Genomic DNA, 19424 nt, shown 5'->3' on the forward strand with positions numbered 1-19424 from the left:
ATATATACTAAATTTTGCCCTACCTTTGGTGTACATTAGATTCAAAATCACATTTCAAAAATATAGCCCAATATTACACCCTTAACTGGTGATTGTTTCTACAAGGCACATTTTATAGTTGTCCTCGATCAATCCAAGGTAACAAACATTAACAAACAGTGCCATTCAATCCAGATTAGCTATGAATGTTACAAAAAACAGTGCATGTATTCATTTGTTAGCTTATTAAAACACTCTTCCTGTTAATGTTCACCACAAAAGTTTGTGAAAAAAAATAAAAATAAATTAACTTCACACTAACAATAACTACAGAGCGAGAAAAGGAGGCTCCAACTCCAAGCCTGTCTCACATATGCTTGGTGTTAAAAATGAGGTGTGTGTAGCTGGATCTGGAAAGAGCACAAATTGTGATGGTGCCATATCTACAAATACTTAGGTGGGATTACTATTTTGCAGTTATATGTATTGTATTAGAATATTTGCCCTTTGTTTTGAATAATTAAATATATTACTGATTTACAATTTTATAGTAATATTATATATGTATTATATATTATGCAGTTCTACTGTATATGATGTATTGCAATGATATCATGAACCTTTAAACCAAGGTTACTGATGTGAACAGTGATGAATAGGAACGTACCATTGCTAAGCCAAACAGCTGAGAGAACTTAGAGGCAGAACACCTGTGGAGCATGAGGGTCCTGCATACCCCGGCCTCCCAGTGGAAAATATGCCATCAATCCCTTTGGGTAGACAGACCTCCACTTCTCACATCTTTGCGCCATGGAAAATACACTGTAGGGTAGCAATCCATCAGAATCAGGAATGTGCTTTTTTAATCCTCACCGGTTCAGAATGGTACTTCCCAACTCCTGTCGTGAAGCACCCCAGCATTGTTAAGCTTAGCATCCTTCATCTCTGAACATATATCAAACCAAGAACATGTCTTTTTTTCTTTTTTATTTAAAAAAAAAGGCTTGACATGTTTTTAATAATTTTTTATTCATTTTAACCATTTTTAATCATTTTTTTAAAATCATTTTTTGAAAATCTACAGTATTTCTATTAGAAAGATGATTTTAGAGTAACCAGGTGGGTTTCCTCTGTATTCTCCATGTTTCTTCAAACCTCCCAAAAACTTTCTGGCAAGTGGTACACTAAATTGCCCCTAGTGTGTGAATGAGTATGTGAATGTTTGCGTGTGTGTATATAAGCACAGGGGCCCTGTGATGAATTGGCATCCACCATGACCCTGAGCAGTATAAAGTGATTACTGAAGATAAATGAATGAATTAGTAACCAGGTCATAGCATTCAAATGACTGGTGTTTGTTAATCAGATATAAAGGCAATATTGGTGACTCATTAGTGATTTTAAAATAAATAATCACACTATTGCATTGCCATAAAATCTAAAAAGATAGCCTTGGACAATCAACATTGCTGTTAATGTGTGCACTTACTCCCCTTAGTTTTACGCCACTTGTAGCTATTAAAAGGTAGATATGTGTTTATGTACTGCTTATAAAAGATATTTATGAATACAGAAGTCATTATTGCAACTTGGCAAGTGTACAAGTATTAATGTTGGAAATGCACTCAAATTTACTGCCTTGTTATTTCATGAGAGGAATTCATGAGAGGAATTCAAGTGAACAATATAGCAATATTTAAAATAAATTCCCATGTAATGTGATTTTTTTTTCACTCTCTTTTCTGGCAATATCAGCTAATTAACAGAACTAAGCAGTTGTAAACTTTATGCTTTTAAACCCAATTCACTTTTTTTTTCAGTGAGTATATTGTATTTAAACAAGTGAAGAACCATTGTTTCAAACAAACATATGCTACTTACTCCACAATCACAGATAAACACTTTATTAAAAGTAATTTTCAGTGTTATCACTTATGCTGAAAATGTATTTTGCTCTGAAAGCAGTAAACAAGGTTTGTGGAATTCAGACAATATACAGCACAGGTAACTGATTTCAGCTCACATTCTTCAGAAAAAGGGCATTTCTTAGTATATTCTTAAAATTTCTTTATCGCTTAATTAATCTATGGAATCACACTTTATTTGATTATCTATTGTACTACAGTATATTGGGAAGAATAACAGGTGAAGTATAGGATTGCATGCAATAGAGTTTTAAAACTATATACAAGAAGATAGACCTATAACAATTTTAACATATCAAGTGTGGTAAGACATAATTCAATTTATTTAATAGTTTTCACCCATTACCATGTAGAGCCCAGTTCAAGGAAGAAAAAAAAGTCTTTTTTTTTATACAAGTGCCCTGTTTTCTATCAGACAAATTCTTACATAACACAACTGACTTTGAACAGATGGTTTGCTCCTGTGCCAAGATCTCTGCAACAGATGGAATGCTAGTAAATCTACGAAGCTTGCTGGATAGCTACCGCAGCTGACGGGGGAGATTCAGGTGCAGACATGGACTTGTCCTCCACTTCATCTCCAACATTATGACCACCATTCTCGTGAGCATCAGCTCCATTATCAGCTTCATTATTAGCTCCATTATTAGCTCCATTATTGGCTTCATTATTAGCTTCATTTTTGGCTCCATTATTAGCTTCATTGGGCTCCTGTAACTCTTTTTCCTCTTTCTCTGCAACCTTGTCTGAGGGAACATTATCAAGCTCTGCATCTTCTGTAACTGATGCTCCCCCATCTGCACTACCCGTGGTGGATGGACTATGCACCTTCCCATTAAAATTTTCCTCTTCATTATGAACCTCTGCCATTGGTAGCTGACCATCCAATCCCCCCATGGGTGGCACCTCTACTGTAGCATTTTCACCCCCAGCCTGAGTGGCCTCACCTTCTCCATCTCGCATCTTCTTGACGTTGAAGGTCATGGGCGAGACACGGAAGGACGAGCTCTTGCTGGTTGGACTTTTGGGATGGCTGGGAGAGAAGCTCTTCATGATCTTTTCACGCCGTTCTGGGGGTACGATCTTGTTGATCTTCTTCTCAATGCTGCTGCGTGAGAAGGCCTTCTTTAGGCTGTCTACCTTCTTCAGACTAGATCGCTTAAACTTGTCAGTGCGAGACCACTCCAGACGCTCACTTCCCATGCCTGGGAACTCATCATCATGCACCTCCCTGGGCAATGTGCTTCCCTCCAGTAGGGGGCTCACTGCTCCCTCCTCTTCATCAGAGGAAAGGCTGATGGTGTGCAATCCTTCCTCATGGGAATGGTTGGGATCGATCACTGAAGCACGTGGAGAGGCAGCCCTCTCATCCTGAGCAGAGGTTGAGGCAATATCTGCTGTGGATTCCTTAGTAAACAAAGTGGTGGGGATCTCATTGTCCTCCTGCAAAAAAAGAGGGAAAGATAGATGAGACAATAAATAAACATGCGTTAAACTGTTGTTGATGTTCATACTTGGGGTCATCATGAAGACATTTTTTACAATAGTTCAGGAACATGTCTTGGAGTTCCACTGCAGGTCATTTCATAGTGTATTTTGTGTTTTAATTGCTTTCAGTCTACTCGTGTGTCTTCTTAAAGTTTCTGTATTACTGGATAAGATTTTTCTGGCCCTTAACAACCCTGAGCAGTATTGGCAGGGTGGAAGCTGACCTTGAATCAACACTATGAGTACACACGTTCCTTCTGAAACTCATAAGGTGTATTAATTTGGATTGTTATGACTTGCCTTATGGTTGTATAATATCTTTTTGGGTGTTGTCCTGGAAAGAAGCAAATGTAGATCCAAAAAGAAAACAAAAAACAAAACAAAAAAAAAACAGAGAAGTTCTAAAGAGGCAGCATTAAGTCATGTCTGTACTTGATTCTGTGAAAGGTGTATTTCACTTTAAAAATAACTATTGTGTGAATGCCATGGTTAAATGCACAGCCTAAAAGTAGCTTTACATTAGTGAAACATAGGAGCAGAATGAGCAAGCTTCAAGCAGTACAGGCTAGATCTTTTGCTATCTATCTATGTATTGAGTTTCTCATCCAATTTGTTATGTGCCACAAGGCTTGATGTACAGACTGTTTCTTTCTGGCTTAATGCATCTATTTGCATTGGCATTGTGTACCGACTCTAGCACTGACGCTGACTCCTGCAGCTCTCTTTCTAACTCTTTCTATATACATACACACATAACGTGGCATCTCTCACCCTCAGGTTGAAATACAAAAATTGTGTGTGATGCCATGAGAGATATTCTCTTAAACAGGAGTAGGGCTGATCCTGAGGGTAGGGAGGAGCAAAATTGCACTAATCCCACCTGCTCACTAAATCAACCTCCTCACCACACACACACACACACACACACACACACACACACACACACACACACACACACACACACACACAAACATGTGTATACATGTGCAGACCTTTGAGGACTCACCTAGGTGTGTTCCAGCACAACGCCAAACTTTTTGTACATTTTGTTAGAAGAAACGCTTTTTGGAAGTTAAGAACCCTTCATTATGCAATAAAGCAGTGGTCACCAACCATGTTCTTGGAGATCTACCTTACTGCAGGTTTCATCTATAACCGAAATCTAACACATCTGTTTTAGTTGATGAGGAATTTCTTAAGGTGATTATTTGATTGTCAGGTGGGCAGGATTATGGTACTAAAAAAGGAACTAAATTCTTCAGGAAGGTACAGAACTGGGTTGGTGACTACTGCAATAAAGCATCCTTGAAAACCCCTTTTTGCTCAGAGCATATGTATTACTTGGGTAAGTGTGAGATACAAACTCTGAATTTTTGGTATTGGTGCTTAGAACGTGCCTCGCATTTAAAATGTAGCTAGACTATCTTGTAACTTGGTGCACTGCTAGAAAGTGTTCATTAGATAATTAATGGAGCTACAAAAATTCCATTGGATAATGAGAGGGTCTAAAAAGAACCTTTAAGGATTCCCGCAAAGGAAAACTAAAGAATCCTTAAGGGCTCAACATTTTCTAAGAGTGTAGAAATGTGATCTGAGCTTTTCCAGATCACAAGATGATTTACAAACGTCTTTTACTCCATAGAACAAAAAGAAGTGTTTTATCCAGATGTGACCTAATTGAAGGGTTGCTGTGTATTTTATTTCATTATGTATGAGGCATGATTTAAAAAAGCAGCACAAGCGCACCTGTGCAAATAATCCATGCTAAAGGATGTGTTATTTGAATCTAAAATAACGAACTGTTGCAGCTTTTATTCAGGCGTCAACTTTGTTATTCAAATTTAAATGAAGATAGAAATGATCCTATTGTTTATTTTTTTCTCTCTTGTTTTTCTGCCATCATGCAGATTCAGGGCCAAAAACAAGAATTGAGACATCATGAAGGAACTTTACACACTTTCTACTCCAAGCTTTGAGTTTATTATGGCACCACTGTGAACTTTGAAGAATTTTTGTCATGTTGTGGATTATTTAAATCCTATAAACAGTTCACATTCTTTTTTGGCTATTTGTGACAGTGCGTGCTTTACAAATTGCAGATTTTTGGGCTCCAACGAAGACTAATGTTTGAGAGCTTTTCGAATTCTCCTGTTGCTCCAAAAGACTTTTGTGCAACGAATCCCCCAAAGGCTCAATTCCAGTTCAAACCAGCATGCATTCTGGGTAAACCAGTTTTTCTCCACTGCCGCTGGCTTTAAAGCACTAAGACACAGAGGCACTCATCTGACTCATAAACAAGATTAAACCAAAGCCTGAGCTGAGGCTTGGTGTGTTTTCCAACTAACTTTCAAATAAAAAAGCACAGGGGGGATAAAAATTTCTACCTGCTGAAGAAGAGCATTTCTTACCCATTTTGCACAGTTCATAAGTTCACACTCATACCGAGGTGAATGAGGAACTAAGAGGTATGTTGTAATGAGAGAGAAAGAAAACAAGAGAGGAGGAGGCAAGCATTAAGTGTCACATTTCACACAATGCAAGTCTGGCTCCAAATGAAACACTGTTTCAAGTCAGGCCTCAACCTGAGAGCAAGAGAGTACAATGAGCTAGCTGATATATGAGCATGCTAGGACACACAATTGGGACTTTACCACCCATTCGAAGGAGCTGTAAAGGCAGTACACCATCTAGAAAATCACACCAAGCCTTTAAATACAGTATATCAGTTATTTCAGTGTTGAACTGGTGTACATTTCACACAACTGAGCCAGACTCCATTCTTTTACAAACACTTCCAGCCTGATCGAATGCCGTTACTTAAATCAAGGCCATTGAGGGACCACTTTAGCTGTTTAAAAAAAATCCACAGAACCCCATCAGTACCGATTTATTTTATGAACATAATCCAGGTATTAGAATATAAAGCCATAGAGCTCAGAACCCATTAGGTTCAAGTTGACATTATTTATAGGACTGCTTGTCCTATAAATTATCAAGTTATTGATATTAATATTAAACTCAATTCTACTAATTCTACTGTACAATTCTACAATTATACAATAAACTAATTAGATTCAAGTAACCAGTCAATCCAGCCAATAATAAAAAAAAAATCATTGACAGTAGTGGGTACAGAGAGTTCTATCACTGAAAAATACAGAACTCCTCTGTCTATGCTTCACATACACATGGGTGTCCCAGGGCCTCACTTTGGGAATCATAGATTTAATCATGTATATTGTTTTTGTATCTATTAAATGCATACACTATATTTTGTCAGATGCCTCTAAGGCAGTGGTCACCAACCCTGTTCCTGTCTACCTTCCTAAAGACTTCAACCATAATCGTGCACACCTGACCATATAATTGTTGTTTTAAATGAGAAGCATTATGTTTGGAGAAAGGAAAACACTACATTCCAGCATAAGAACCTTATCCCATCTGTGAAACATGGTGGTAGTATCATGGTTTTGGACTGCTGTGCTGCATCTGGGCCTGGACGATATTGAATTCTGAAGTATACCAGCAAATTTTAAAGGAAAATATTAGGACATCTGTCCGTGAACTGTATCTCAAGAGAAAGTGTGTCATGCAGCAAGACAATGACCCTAAGCACACAAGTTGTTCTAACAAAAAATGGTTAAATGAGAATAAAGTTAATGTTTTGGAATGGCCAAATCAATGTCCTGAACTTAATTCAAGAGAAATGTTGTGGAAGGACCTGAAGCAAGCAGTTCATGTGAGGAAACCCACCAACATCCCAGAGTTGAAGCTGTTCTGTACTGAGGAATGGGCTAAAATTCCTCCAAGCTGATGTGCAGCACTGATCAACAGTTACAGGAAACATTTAGTTGCAGTTATTTCCGCACAAGGGGGTCACACAAGATTCTCAACACCATATTGATATAATACAGTCGGTGTACAGTTTCACCTCATAGTATTCACCTCCCCACAGGGGCCTGCAAGTTTTATTCAGCAATTTGCATCTGTTTTGCCTATATCCTTCGCATCTATACCAACAAATGATCCTACAGTTCAAGCTGAAGATAAACACAAAACATCACCATGCCAACCGAACCGCCTTCTAGATGGCTTGGATTAGATGGATCAGATTTGGCTTGGATTGGATGGATCAGATTTTCACCAAATGCACCATTTCACCATTCTGCATTTGAGCCAGAAAGCTTGATTTTTCTTAGCAAAACACAAAAAAATAATTGAGGTGCTTTAATTTTTTTTTTTTTTTTTTTTTAGCAAAACATAAATGAGGTGGCTTATTGAAGTGGCAGCTTCCTATACAGGCAGAATTTGTGGAGCACTGTGCAAATTGGTATACATAACATCATAACATCATAACCCTCACAGCTGCACCTGTTTTGTGCATCTAGTTTTAACAGTCATTAAAAATGCTCCATTTCAAATAGATATGTGGAGCAAATATCATATTTTCAGCACAGATAGATTGAAGACAAAAATGTGGGTGAATGACTAGTTATCTTTACTAATAACAAAAAGGGTTTGACTGCTAAAAATGGTTTGTTTGCTGAGAAAAACTTTGTAGGGAAAAACTCCCCAGACATCTCTTTTAGTGCTAAACTATGAAGCTATGAGTAAATTTACAACCCTGATTTTTGTCCCGTTAAGCCATGTATCTTTGTGACAAGATACAAGATGCAAGTAAGTCTCTACACCAAATAACTTTATTTTTAAGGAGTATGTACGGCATAATCTTTCATGGTGTGGGCATCATCATAGACTTTAAAGGGTTTCAGAATTGATTTCTGAGCATTTTTACAACGTATTATCCAAGTTTTTTTGAAAGCAGATTTCTGGGCAGGGGTGGGGTGGGGTGGGGCAGTTGGTGAGAGCAAGACAAAGAACGTATGTCTTTGAAAACATTGTGTCATACGCTCGTACCCCTGCTTCAACATGTAATCAGAGCCCAGATGCTTAATGTACCCCAGCAGAGGCCTCAGACTTATTAGAGTGGAAACATCAAGGGTGGATGAAAGATATAGAAGTGTGTGTGTGTGTGTGTGTGTGTGTGTGTGTGTGTGTGTGTGTGTGTGTGTGTGTGTGTGTGTGTGAGACAAGACAATGCTAGTGAAAGAAAAAAAATACAGGAACGAAGCAGAGGAAAGGCAAATGTAAAAGAACAATATAGGAAAAAGTCATTAAAGGTGGTTCCACAGGAAGAACCAGATGAAGGGAGAGGTTTGTGCAGTGACTGCAATTTTAAAAAAAAGCAGTGACAAAACTCAAGATCCTACTGAAATATGGATGAGCTTATGAAGCAGACTTCGCATTCATTCAGAATTTGTCAATGCAAGAAAAGAAGAATTCGAAAGAATGTCGACCTCTGACAGTTTTTATGTGTGTAAATATGGGATAATGTTAAATTATGTTTAATTTAGCCTTAAACCAACATGCAGTTAGTCTCAGATTTATGTACAAATGTATAGTATATTTTTACAGAAATATAAAATTTTCTAATATTGTTTATACACTTAAGTGCAAAAGAACATTTTCCGGTTGCTTTGTCGCCGAACTTTAGCACATTGTCATGCTATCATTGTCAACGTAAAATAACTAATTATGTAACAGTACCTACTGTCCACTTTAATTATTATTTGTTTATGTATATTAGAGGATCCAACAAAGAACCACAATCATTATATGCACCTCCGTTATTATATTTAGTATTATGTTCAATTGTCTTTTTTCCCCTGTGTAGAAAAATGGCTATTATTACATTCTTATATTATATTATTATAGTACACTATATAATGCATCAAAACCCAGTGATGAGAAACCTTTGTTGTATTTTTCTTTGCACTGCACATGCACTCATTCTGAAAATAAAAACCAGCACATTAAAAGCCTCTCCTTGGTAATATTTGACTTGGAAAGCAATGCTGATTCATCTGCATGTACTTTGACTAACCGAAAGATCAAGCCATTGTGTTTGTTTATTTTAATGGAAAAATGACATGAAATATAATTTGTTAAACCTGCAAGCAACCTCAACTTCAACACACATGTACAGCCAATGGATTGCACCTTGCATATTATATAATTCCTCTTTAGTCAACACACATTGCCATAGATTTTGGTTTAGGACAGGGCTTTTGCAAAAAAAAAAAAAAGAAAAAAAAAAGAAAAAAGGATGCAGTTGGTGTATGATGTGTCACCACATGTGAGGAAGGAAGGATGTAGACTTCCCTTTGGTTGAAAGAAATGACAGCCACCATGACATGAACTGAGCCTTTCACATGATGCTCTACTTACACAGACTACATTTCAGGTTTTGGACCCAAAAAGAAACCAAAAAAACACATAAAAATGTGTTCAACCATCTGTTGCCTGCTCTTGATAGATGTTCAGAGAATCAGTGGCATCTTTCCAAGACAAGAGAACACACAGCCAGTTGGTTGGAAGAGAGAGACACTGTGCAAAAGCACCTTCTATAAAAGCCTCAAATAATTTGTACTGCATGTGAGTGCAGTGTCTACAATGGAATTCTGAAATCTGATCGGTCAGAAGGTAATGATTAATGCTCTATAGCAAATAACAATTAATGGTTTTCTATTAATTGTTGAATATATTATTGTTTCTGTAGCATCTAATAACTCAGGGGCTTTTATGGTATATGGTATCCATCACAAAGAATATGTATAATCATTGATATGTTAAAGTAATGAAGGAGTCTCCAGTGTCAGCACTTCATAAAAGTTAGAGGTAAACCAGTTTTGTTTCAGAACAGAGGACTTTGCACTTTGTGATTTATGCATAACATGATAAGCTGTGTTGTTTTAGTTTGTTATTACCTTCAATAAAGACTGAACAAAGAAAGTGAGGTTGGTGAGAAAATGACTGTTTCTAGCTGCTATGATGGAAGTGTTAACAATAAATAACTTGTCTGATGAATTTTCTACAACATTAAGTGTAACTATAAATGAATGAAATTAAATTAAAAGAAATTAAAATATTGCAATTGTTAGCAAATTGCTGTGGAATGTGATTAAAAAAAACATGAGGCTGTGCTGCAATAGAAAAAAAAATAATTTCTGGGTGTTTATTGATTACTCCTTACATCACAGTTATTATATCTTCTTTTTAATTAATATTTGTTCATGTTCATTCAGACACTGTTTATTTTCAATGTAAAGCAGTTGCATTCAATTTTTCATTTTTAAGAGCTACAGTATGTCTCTAATATGGGGGGCACAGTGGCTTAGTGTTTATCACGTTTGTCTCGCACCTCCCAGTGCTTCGAGGGTTTCCTCCAGGTGCTCCAGTTTCCTCCTCCAGTCCAAAGACATGTGCTGCAGGCTGATTAGCATTTCCAAATTGTCCATAGTGTGTGAATGGGTGTGTGTGTGTGTGTGTGTGTGTGTGTGTGTGTGTGTGTGTGTGTGTCCTGTGATTGGTTGGCACCTTGTTCTTGGTTTCTCCTGCCTTGTGCCTCATGTCCCCTGGGATAGGCTCCAGGCTCCCCATGACCCTGTGTTGGATAAGCGGTATGGAAAATGGATGCATGGATGGATGGATGGATGTCTGTAATGTCTCAGTGTTTTACTACTCATTGCTATCTGCACTCGTGCTGTTCCTTGTATCATTCACTCTCAAAGAAAAGGTACTAAACTACATCACTGGAATGGTACAATAGTGGTCTTTAAGGTCTTATGCCGTATGAATGAGTTTTTCAATGGCACAATACAACCACTTTTCCAGGTGAAAGTTACATGCTAAAGGTACAAAAGGACACCACTGTGACAGCTTAGTATCGTTGTTAACCACTGAGATGGTTTTCACAGAACACACAGAAGTGTGTTTTCCTAGTTTTGACATTAGTACACTGTAAGCACTTGGTTTATGGTGTCTTTTCATGATCGACGAAAGAGTTGTTCATTTACAAATCCATTGGTGGCTGCTGAGTCACCATCTCCAGATCTCCAGAGCAGGACAGAAAGCCTCCAGCTTCTCTCTGGCAACTTTGCTTAAAGGCTTGGCTATATTAAGTACACAATGAGTCATTCTAATTACACTACCTCAAATAACCTTTGTGTGTGTGTGCGTGTGTGTGTGTGTGTGTGTGTGTGTGTGTGTGTGTGTGTGTGGTTGCTGCTCACTTTCTCACCTATTTTCTTTGGTGTTCTGAGCAAATTATTGCAAATAAATTAACACTGCTGTAAAGCACGTTGGATAAATGCTGTTGTGTTGATTGTAGAGAAGAGTTTGTATTGAAAACATAGCAACTCTCTGGACTTTTACATTAACTTAAACTTCTAATAATCTAATAGCCAAACAAATAACCAAATACTGATGATGTAATCACAACAAATTATTAAAGAAGTTTTCTTTTCAAAAAATATGATTGTGATGTCTGATGTCTGTGATGTTACATTAAGATCATGGGTTCAACCAGAGCTTGCTTGCAATATCCAAAAATATCTCAATCTCAGTGTGTCAGTAAATTTAACTCCAATTTAACTCCAAATCACCAAAATGGGGCTTGTTTTCAGCCTTTTAGCAAATGCGTGACTAGCACTCATGTTATAGACCTCCAGATTAATAATCGATTTGTGAATAAACACTCAATGTGCTTTCATGTTTGCTTTGTTGTATTCTTACTTGATATCTTTCTACGTAACTGCTGAAAGGCATGAGATAAGAGTGAGATAAGGAGTGGAGCTGACGAATCTAAATCGGTTAAGTGAGATCAGGTCTGAGCAGGGACACACTCTTTTAATTAATTTATTTTTTATACCACTTTGCTTTTCTATCATTTCTGCCACCTCTCCATCCCCTCAGCTATCTGGCATGCTCTTCTGTGATCTATCTCTTCCCTTAGTGCCCTGCACATGCTCCCCAACCTTCACCTAGTGCTTTATAGCAGGCCATGTTTCTTTATTTCACAATTCCTATGAATTTGGATTTTTTTTACTGAGTTCACTTTCTTTTTCCACTGGAGTAATTTATAGTAACCTCTCTCTCTCTCTCTCTCTCTCTCTCTCTCTCTCTCTCTCTCTCTCTCTCTCTCTCTCTCTCTCTCTCTCTCTCTCTCTCTCTCTCTCTCTCTCTCTCTCAGGGGGTGAAACCCAGCTTTGCCTTGGAGCTCTGAGAGTGAGATAAGAAGTATCCAAGCACAAACAAATTGTTGAGAGCACAGGAATGAACACACGTATGTAAAACCTCTTCCACACTGTAATTATGATCGACCAAAATGTGAAAACAATATATTTTCAATATTCCTAAAGAGTCTGATGAGGTGAACAAAACATATTTTGTGTTATTTATGCGTTCATTTCAAGATATCATCGTGTCATGTTATTTGAAGTAAACTACGGTGCGAAGTTGTAATGCTCTGTTGAAGTTCTCAGGAATTTCAGAGGAATTTCAGAGAAGGTAAACAAATTGGGGATTCAACCAAAATAAACTTAAAATGAAAGCCTTTTCTTCTAGAATAGAACATCCCTCACAAATTCTCACCGAGAATATACATGTACTTGAGTACATTTTGTGGTCAGCTGGTATGTTTTTGTACAAATTAGCTTTGCCTGAATGTGAGTTGATAGAGTCTGTCCTGTTGCACTAACAGACATGATAGGATGTTCTCATAAACAGAAGCTATCAGAGAACTTCCTTTTGTAGCGACCCAGAGGAGTCATCAACATTCCCACAATTTACGTCCTTCGTTGTGACTTAATTGCCAAGAAGCCAAATTACAAATAGCAACAAACTATCAGTACAGACAACACACACCCAACGAACATACCATAACAACCTGATCTACAGTTTGAAATAACAACGGTTATTGATGAAAAGCATGTGATGTAACTGTTCAAATAAAAACATCTGTATTTACAAAATAAGGGTTGTTTTGTCTATGAGACTGGGTCGTTTTATCTTGTAAATAAATGATTAGCAGTTTTTTTTTAAATAGTAATATGGACCAAATATTTGTAGTCAAACTTTGAAAATGATTGAAAAAGAACATGATCATAAAAAATTCACACAAATCAAACAAAGTGGTCAGATTTTGTTAAATTGTGCATGGATGAAGTTGTACAAACATCAGCTCAACGTCTAGCTCAAGTCTTGACATTAAAATATTAAAGAATCAATTAATCAGATTAGGGATCATCTGCATTTTTGGACTATTGTGCATATTTTAATGTTACTTTATTGGTATTTTACTCCAAAAAATAACACTATAGCCCACTTTACTGTAGTACTCAGTGCATGCAAAAATACATTAACCTTAATTTATTCCCCCCTCCCCTATTTACACACTGTAATAAATAAAACATCATTAAATGTAAATGTATAAGGATTTAATGAAAGGTCAGTGGATCTTACTGTCATAACATGTCTTCACCAGAGACCGTTTTATTAGTTTTATGCTAACAACAAGAATTTCATGACAGAATGTGGAAATCAATGGAAAGCCCTTTGCTTTTCTTTCAATGATGCAAACTTGCCATGATAATGGATGGAAGTCATTTACAGTCCATCATATAAGTAGTAATTTACACACATTTTCTTTTAAACTCACCTTCTACCTCAAAAACATGCAAAATGTGCTCCAAACCATGATGGCGAGAGAGAGAGAGAGTGTGTGTGTGTGTGTGTGTGTGTGTGTGTGTGTGTGTGTGTGTGTGTGTGTGTGTGTGTGTGTGTGTGTGTGTGTATGGGTGTTCTATTCAGACCTATACTTAGATTAGCCACAAAGAAAGGAAAAAAAAAATTGCATAACAGTGTTTATTTCTTTGAGGCACACATTGGACGCTGAATGAAAAACACAAATATGTGCAAAATACATCTCAAACCAGCTTATTTTCAAGGAACAATGCCTTTCAGTTTTAAATATCAGCTCTTCTACACTACAGACTGCTGGCAGTTGCTATAACGACAGTTGTAGGGGTTTGGACATAATCTAATAAAATATTTTATAATATAAAAGTATAATTGTAACACATTAACCTATGATAATCCACTAAGTTGTTGCGCATAATTTGTCCATTTCCTTTTCTAGCCTCTCACCTGGAGTGACATGAACACACCTAATAATACACACACCTTATTGGTAAGAACAGAAGTGTGTGCAAGCCACCATTTTGCCATGAGTAGAAAAAACACATACGGTAGCTCAAGACACACCCCACTGATAACAGCTTCAGCCTCACACACACACACACACACACACACACACACACACACACACACACACACACACACACACACACAGCAACTACCTGACCGCCAACTGCAACCAGAGTTTTACAGCATTATAGTGAGTTTTGTAATTAACTAATTCATTAATAAGGAATTAAAATACTGAATGGATGAAATTTTTTGTTTTTATTATGCAACGCTTGTTAGATACAACTCTCTAGATAACATTATCAGCACTGCTAATTTTTCTGGTTAGACTCTTACTGTGACCAAACATATAATGTTAAATAAAACCTTTAATTTACAGCAGTGGTGATCAACTCCAGTCCTGCAGAGGCAGAGTGCAGCACAGTTTGGTGATTGCAAGCCCTCCAGCACAACATTGGTACTTAACTTATAAGCTGAATTAGGAGTTTTTGAGAAATAATAATAATAAAAAAAAAACACCCCAAACTAAGTTAATCATCTGAATTTACTTTTATAAATGTCTTTCTGAGCTGCACAGACATTTATAGTAAAGCTATAAAGTTGATTTCTCAGTTGTGAGCACACTTACATACTAGCCATGTTCATTTGGAGTGCTACCCACATTATCAGACAGTTACCTGCAAGCAAGACTCAAATCAGAGTAAGTCTATGCACATGAATCGACCATAAACTGCAAGTAATTTAAACTGCAATCATAAAGATGTTTGTCTCTGTGGTTATATGACACTTTTTTCAAACTGCAGTAGAAAAGTAATATTTTCTAACCCCCCCACCCCGTCCCCCGTATTAACCAGGAAATGAACTATGCAAACACTCCAGCCTGCAGCGGTACAGCTCCTGCCCCTGCACGCCCATACAAGCTCTAACATGGCGTTTGGTGGATGCAGTTTATTATAGAGGCTCTGAAAACACCACCTGCCCTCATAGAGAGCTGTGCAGGAATTCATAAATGCCAGAGGTGATAAACCATGATCAACCCCACCCTCTGCTTCCCGCCTTCCTACTAGAATTATAGCATTTAGCATGATTGCCATTTTTAAACACTCTCAAACAGAGGTTTAGTTGGAATTTACAGAATAAGTTCAATGTAGAAAAGAGATATTAAATGCCAGGGAAAACCTTTGAGCCAATGTGGTACACAATAATGAAGAAAACTGTACTGGCAGAACAAGAACAACAGTATTTTCAGAAAGTAGCTCACTAAACAACCTGTGCTCAGACAGTAGACATCATGAACAAGCTTAGTTAATGATTCAAGAAATGGTGATTTCACGCATTCTTTGGTAATATCAAGGTTAAATAGGTGCTTGAATACAAATCCTTAAGCCACCAAAAAAATGCTATTAAATTTCACACAAAACAACATACATGTATCAGTGATGTGCATATTGACAGCTAATTGCATGCTTCTGGATTTTTTTCCTACTACTCAAACCTCCTACCTGCCCCCACAAGAAAAAGAGACATTATGCTAGCAGGTTTATCAACTACATAGTAGCTAACCTCAAGGCAATTGGATGGGCTGAAAAAGCAAAGCAAAGCTTGTTATTAGCAGTGGAGGTTAACACAATCCACCCTTTAAAAAAAAAGTAAAAAAAAATAATAAAAAAAAAACACTCATTTTTTTAAACTTACATAATACAGCAGTGCATTAAACATACAATTCACCTCTCCTTTGGATTACGAGGATTAGCCCTAACCAAACACACCCACTAGGCTGCTAAACTGGTTGAGGGAGCACACCTTATATCCGTGAGTTCAGTTAGTCATTTTCAGTTAGAGAAAGTGTAACGTAAAAACACGCCGTGGCTATTAATTCATGTTGCCAAAGGTGAAGATGATGAACATGAGAACTGTGGAGAGGCTAATACTTATGGATTCTCTATAATCCACTGTCTCTGGGTTTCACACAATTCAATTAAATTCAGTTTGATTTGTATAGCACTGTTAACAATGGACATTGTCCCAAAGCAGCTTTATAGAAATACATAAATCCCTAAATATTCACACACAGGCACGCACTTTCTGACTCTCTCTGACTGAGACAGAGACAGACCCCCCCCCCACACACACACACACACAAACCTCCTCACCACCTGCTGCTGTTCTCATACATGGCCATCATGGACCAACCTTTACCACTTAGTTAAAATTTTATTTATTTATTTATTTATTTATTTAGGTTGTATCTTACCAAGCTTTCCAATTTTTGGCTGCTCACAATATTACACACCACTCAACACTATGTATGCTTTATAATGCAATGTAATATGAATTTATTAATATAAATGTATTCTTCTTTTGCTGTTACCTTATTAATGGGTTATTTGCTGCTGCATCAGTCATACATTCAACCCTTTTGCTCTGTTTAAATAAAATGATGCATTTAGACTGGTCTTTGTAGCTAGTAATTAGTTTTTAGTCTCTCTCACATGGCCTCCATGTCGTTCACGTGTCTTTACACTCCCACTTGTGCACTTGTACACATTTGCTATGAGGAAGATCCCCAATCATGAGAAGGTCTTTTTGGTGCTTCTTTCCATAAATATTGTCTATATGGTTAATACACAAGATAAGAATGAAATATATATTGGGTATTTTAGACTACATTTCACACTTATTTCAACTAGAGCCAACTGAATTATTTATCCATGAATAGGAACCAGAACTCACCTGGAAAATGAGCACCTTGAAGTGATTCCTCTTGAGCAGGTGTGCATGGTTGGCCTCCAGGCGCTTCACCTGGCCACTCTGGCGATCAAGACGCTCGCGCACTTCTTTGACATAGATGCTGGTCTTGCGCGAGCGCTCGAGCAGCTTGTTGACACCTCCAGAGGTAGCTGTATGGCTCTTGCTGAGGCGAGTCAAGTCAGCCTGCACGGCCCGCACAGTGCCCTCCAGGTCAGCCTGGCGTTTCTCCATGCGCTGCTGGTTCTCCTGCACAGCCTCGATCATCACCACCAGCTGGTCAAGCAGCGCCACCACCGTGATAGCGCTCACCTGGTTTCCGGTGCCTGTTGGGCTGGTTGGAGATTTGGTACTCAGGCGAGTGAGTGTGTGAGTCGGGGAGGTAGGAGTTGAACTGCGGATGAAGATATCCTGGGCATCCACCGGTGGAGCAGCGGAGGAATCAGAGATGGTTGGAGCAGGCAGGGTGGATGAGTTTTGATCGGCTCGAGCACCATCTTCGCCCATTTTGGAGGATCTGGTGAAAGTCTGGCTCCTATTTTAAGATTTCTGACCTGAAGGTTCAGATGCAGGTGTGACGGCTCCTGCTACTGATTTAGCTTCACCTGTGAACTCTACTTGGAGGAAGCCTGGCTGCTTCTATTTCAGTTTGTCTGTCACATGGACGTGCTTTGCTGCCTCCCACGTCTCCTGAACACAACAACATTCCCGACACAACACTTAAAAACTCCCCACACACCCAGAGGAGGAGCCAGGTTGCCTAGTATCTAGTCCAACCCAGTGGTGTAAAATAAGCTGGAGTGAGTGTGTGTGTGTGTGTGTGTGTGTGTGTGTGTGTGTGTGTGTGTGTGAGGGACAGATAGGGAATGGCTGTAATATAGTGTGGTTGTGACGCTGTTTTTGGTAGCAGATGTTCTATGTGTGTTTTTTGCTTTCACCTCTAAAGTTCTATTTCATCTCTCAAACTACAGTACATTAACAATTAAAAAAATAATATTTGCACATTGAGTTCATCTTTGCCCCGGAACCATGCCAGGATGATCTCTAATCACACACATTCTTATATTCCCATCTGCTGTCTCTTACGCACGCACACACACACACACACACACACACACACACACACACACACACACACACACACACACACACACACACACACACACACACACACACACACACACACACATCCATCCCCTATGAACAAATTCAACCCTGCTTTCAGCAATGGCACCAAGAAAGTTAACACAAGATTAAATCAAAACCGAGTGCTAACATTGTCAAAAGGGTCATTGCATTCTTAAGAGAATGTGAAGAATTCTTGTCTAACATAATTAACATTGCTACGTATTGAGGTAAGAGGTTACATTCATGCCACTGGAGTGGATATCAGCATTTTATGACTTCATTGCACAATAAACTTTTATGTACCTGGCTGGAACAGTTTGTTTTTAGTCATTCCCATCCCCCCAAAACTTATCATAAGGCAGTCTCAAATTTTTGAACAAATCCCTCACAGGCACCTGAGTACACAAAGAAGGATAAAATTTCCTTTCTCTGGGTATGCGATGTGAATTCTCTCATCCTGTGCTCATATTGTGGAAAGAAGGAAGAGAGATTCGTTGCCTATTGGCCTTTCCTCTCTCTCTCTCTCCACACACACACACACACACACACACACACACACACACACACACACACACACACACACACACACACACACACATCCCCTATGAACACACACACACACACACACACACACACACACACACACACACACACACACACACACACACACACATCAATGCCACTCCCTTCTTTTAGATAAAGCAAAGCGATTTTTAATTGCCATGATTATCGTACAGAATGTTTCTGATCTTTCCATATCATTACACCTTTACTAAAATACGTTTTCTTTTTTCTTTTTTCTTTAGAAGTTCATACAGACATTTACTGCTGGCCCATTGAACACCAAGACAGTCTGCTCTCTGCTGGCCAAAAGTAACCACTGCATGAAGTTTATATATATATTTACAGTGCATCCGGAAAGTATTCACAGCGCTTCACTTTTCCCACATTTTGTTATGTTACAGCCTTATTCCAAAATGGATTAAATTCATTATTTTCCTCAATATTCTACAAACAATACCCCATAATAACAACATGAAAGAAGTTTGT

General features: G+C 38.1%; 1 protein-coding gene across 1 annotated transcript; it reads right to left on the reverse strand.

The window, feature by feature from the left end:
* Positions 1–1867: 1867 nt before the first annotated feature.
* On the reverse strand, positions 1868–17953 carry cavin2a (caveolae associated protein 2a). Its single transcript, XM_017469573.3, has 2 exons — positions 17232–17953; positions 1868–3347 (listed from the first exon to the last, which is right to left on the reverse strand). The coding sequence occupies exons 1-2, from the start codon at positions 17751–17753 to the stop codon at positions 2406–2408; spliced, it is 1464 nt and encodes a 487-aa protein (XP_017325062.1). The 5' UTR covers positions 17754–17953; the 3' UTR covers positions 1868–2405.
* Between the last annotated feature and the right edge of the window lie 1471 nt (positions 17954–19424).

This window comes from Ictalurus punctatus, chromosome 6 (genome assembly GCF_001660625.3).
Source record: "Ictalurus punctatus breed USDA103 chromosome 6, Coco_2.0, whole genome shotgun sequence".
NCBI lineage: Eukaryota > Metazoa > Chordata > Actinopteri > Siluriformes > Ictaluridae > Ictalurus > Ictalurus punctatus.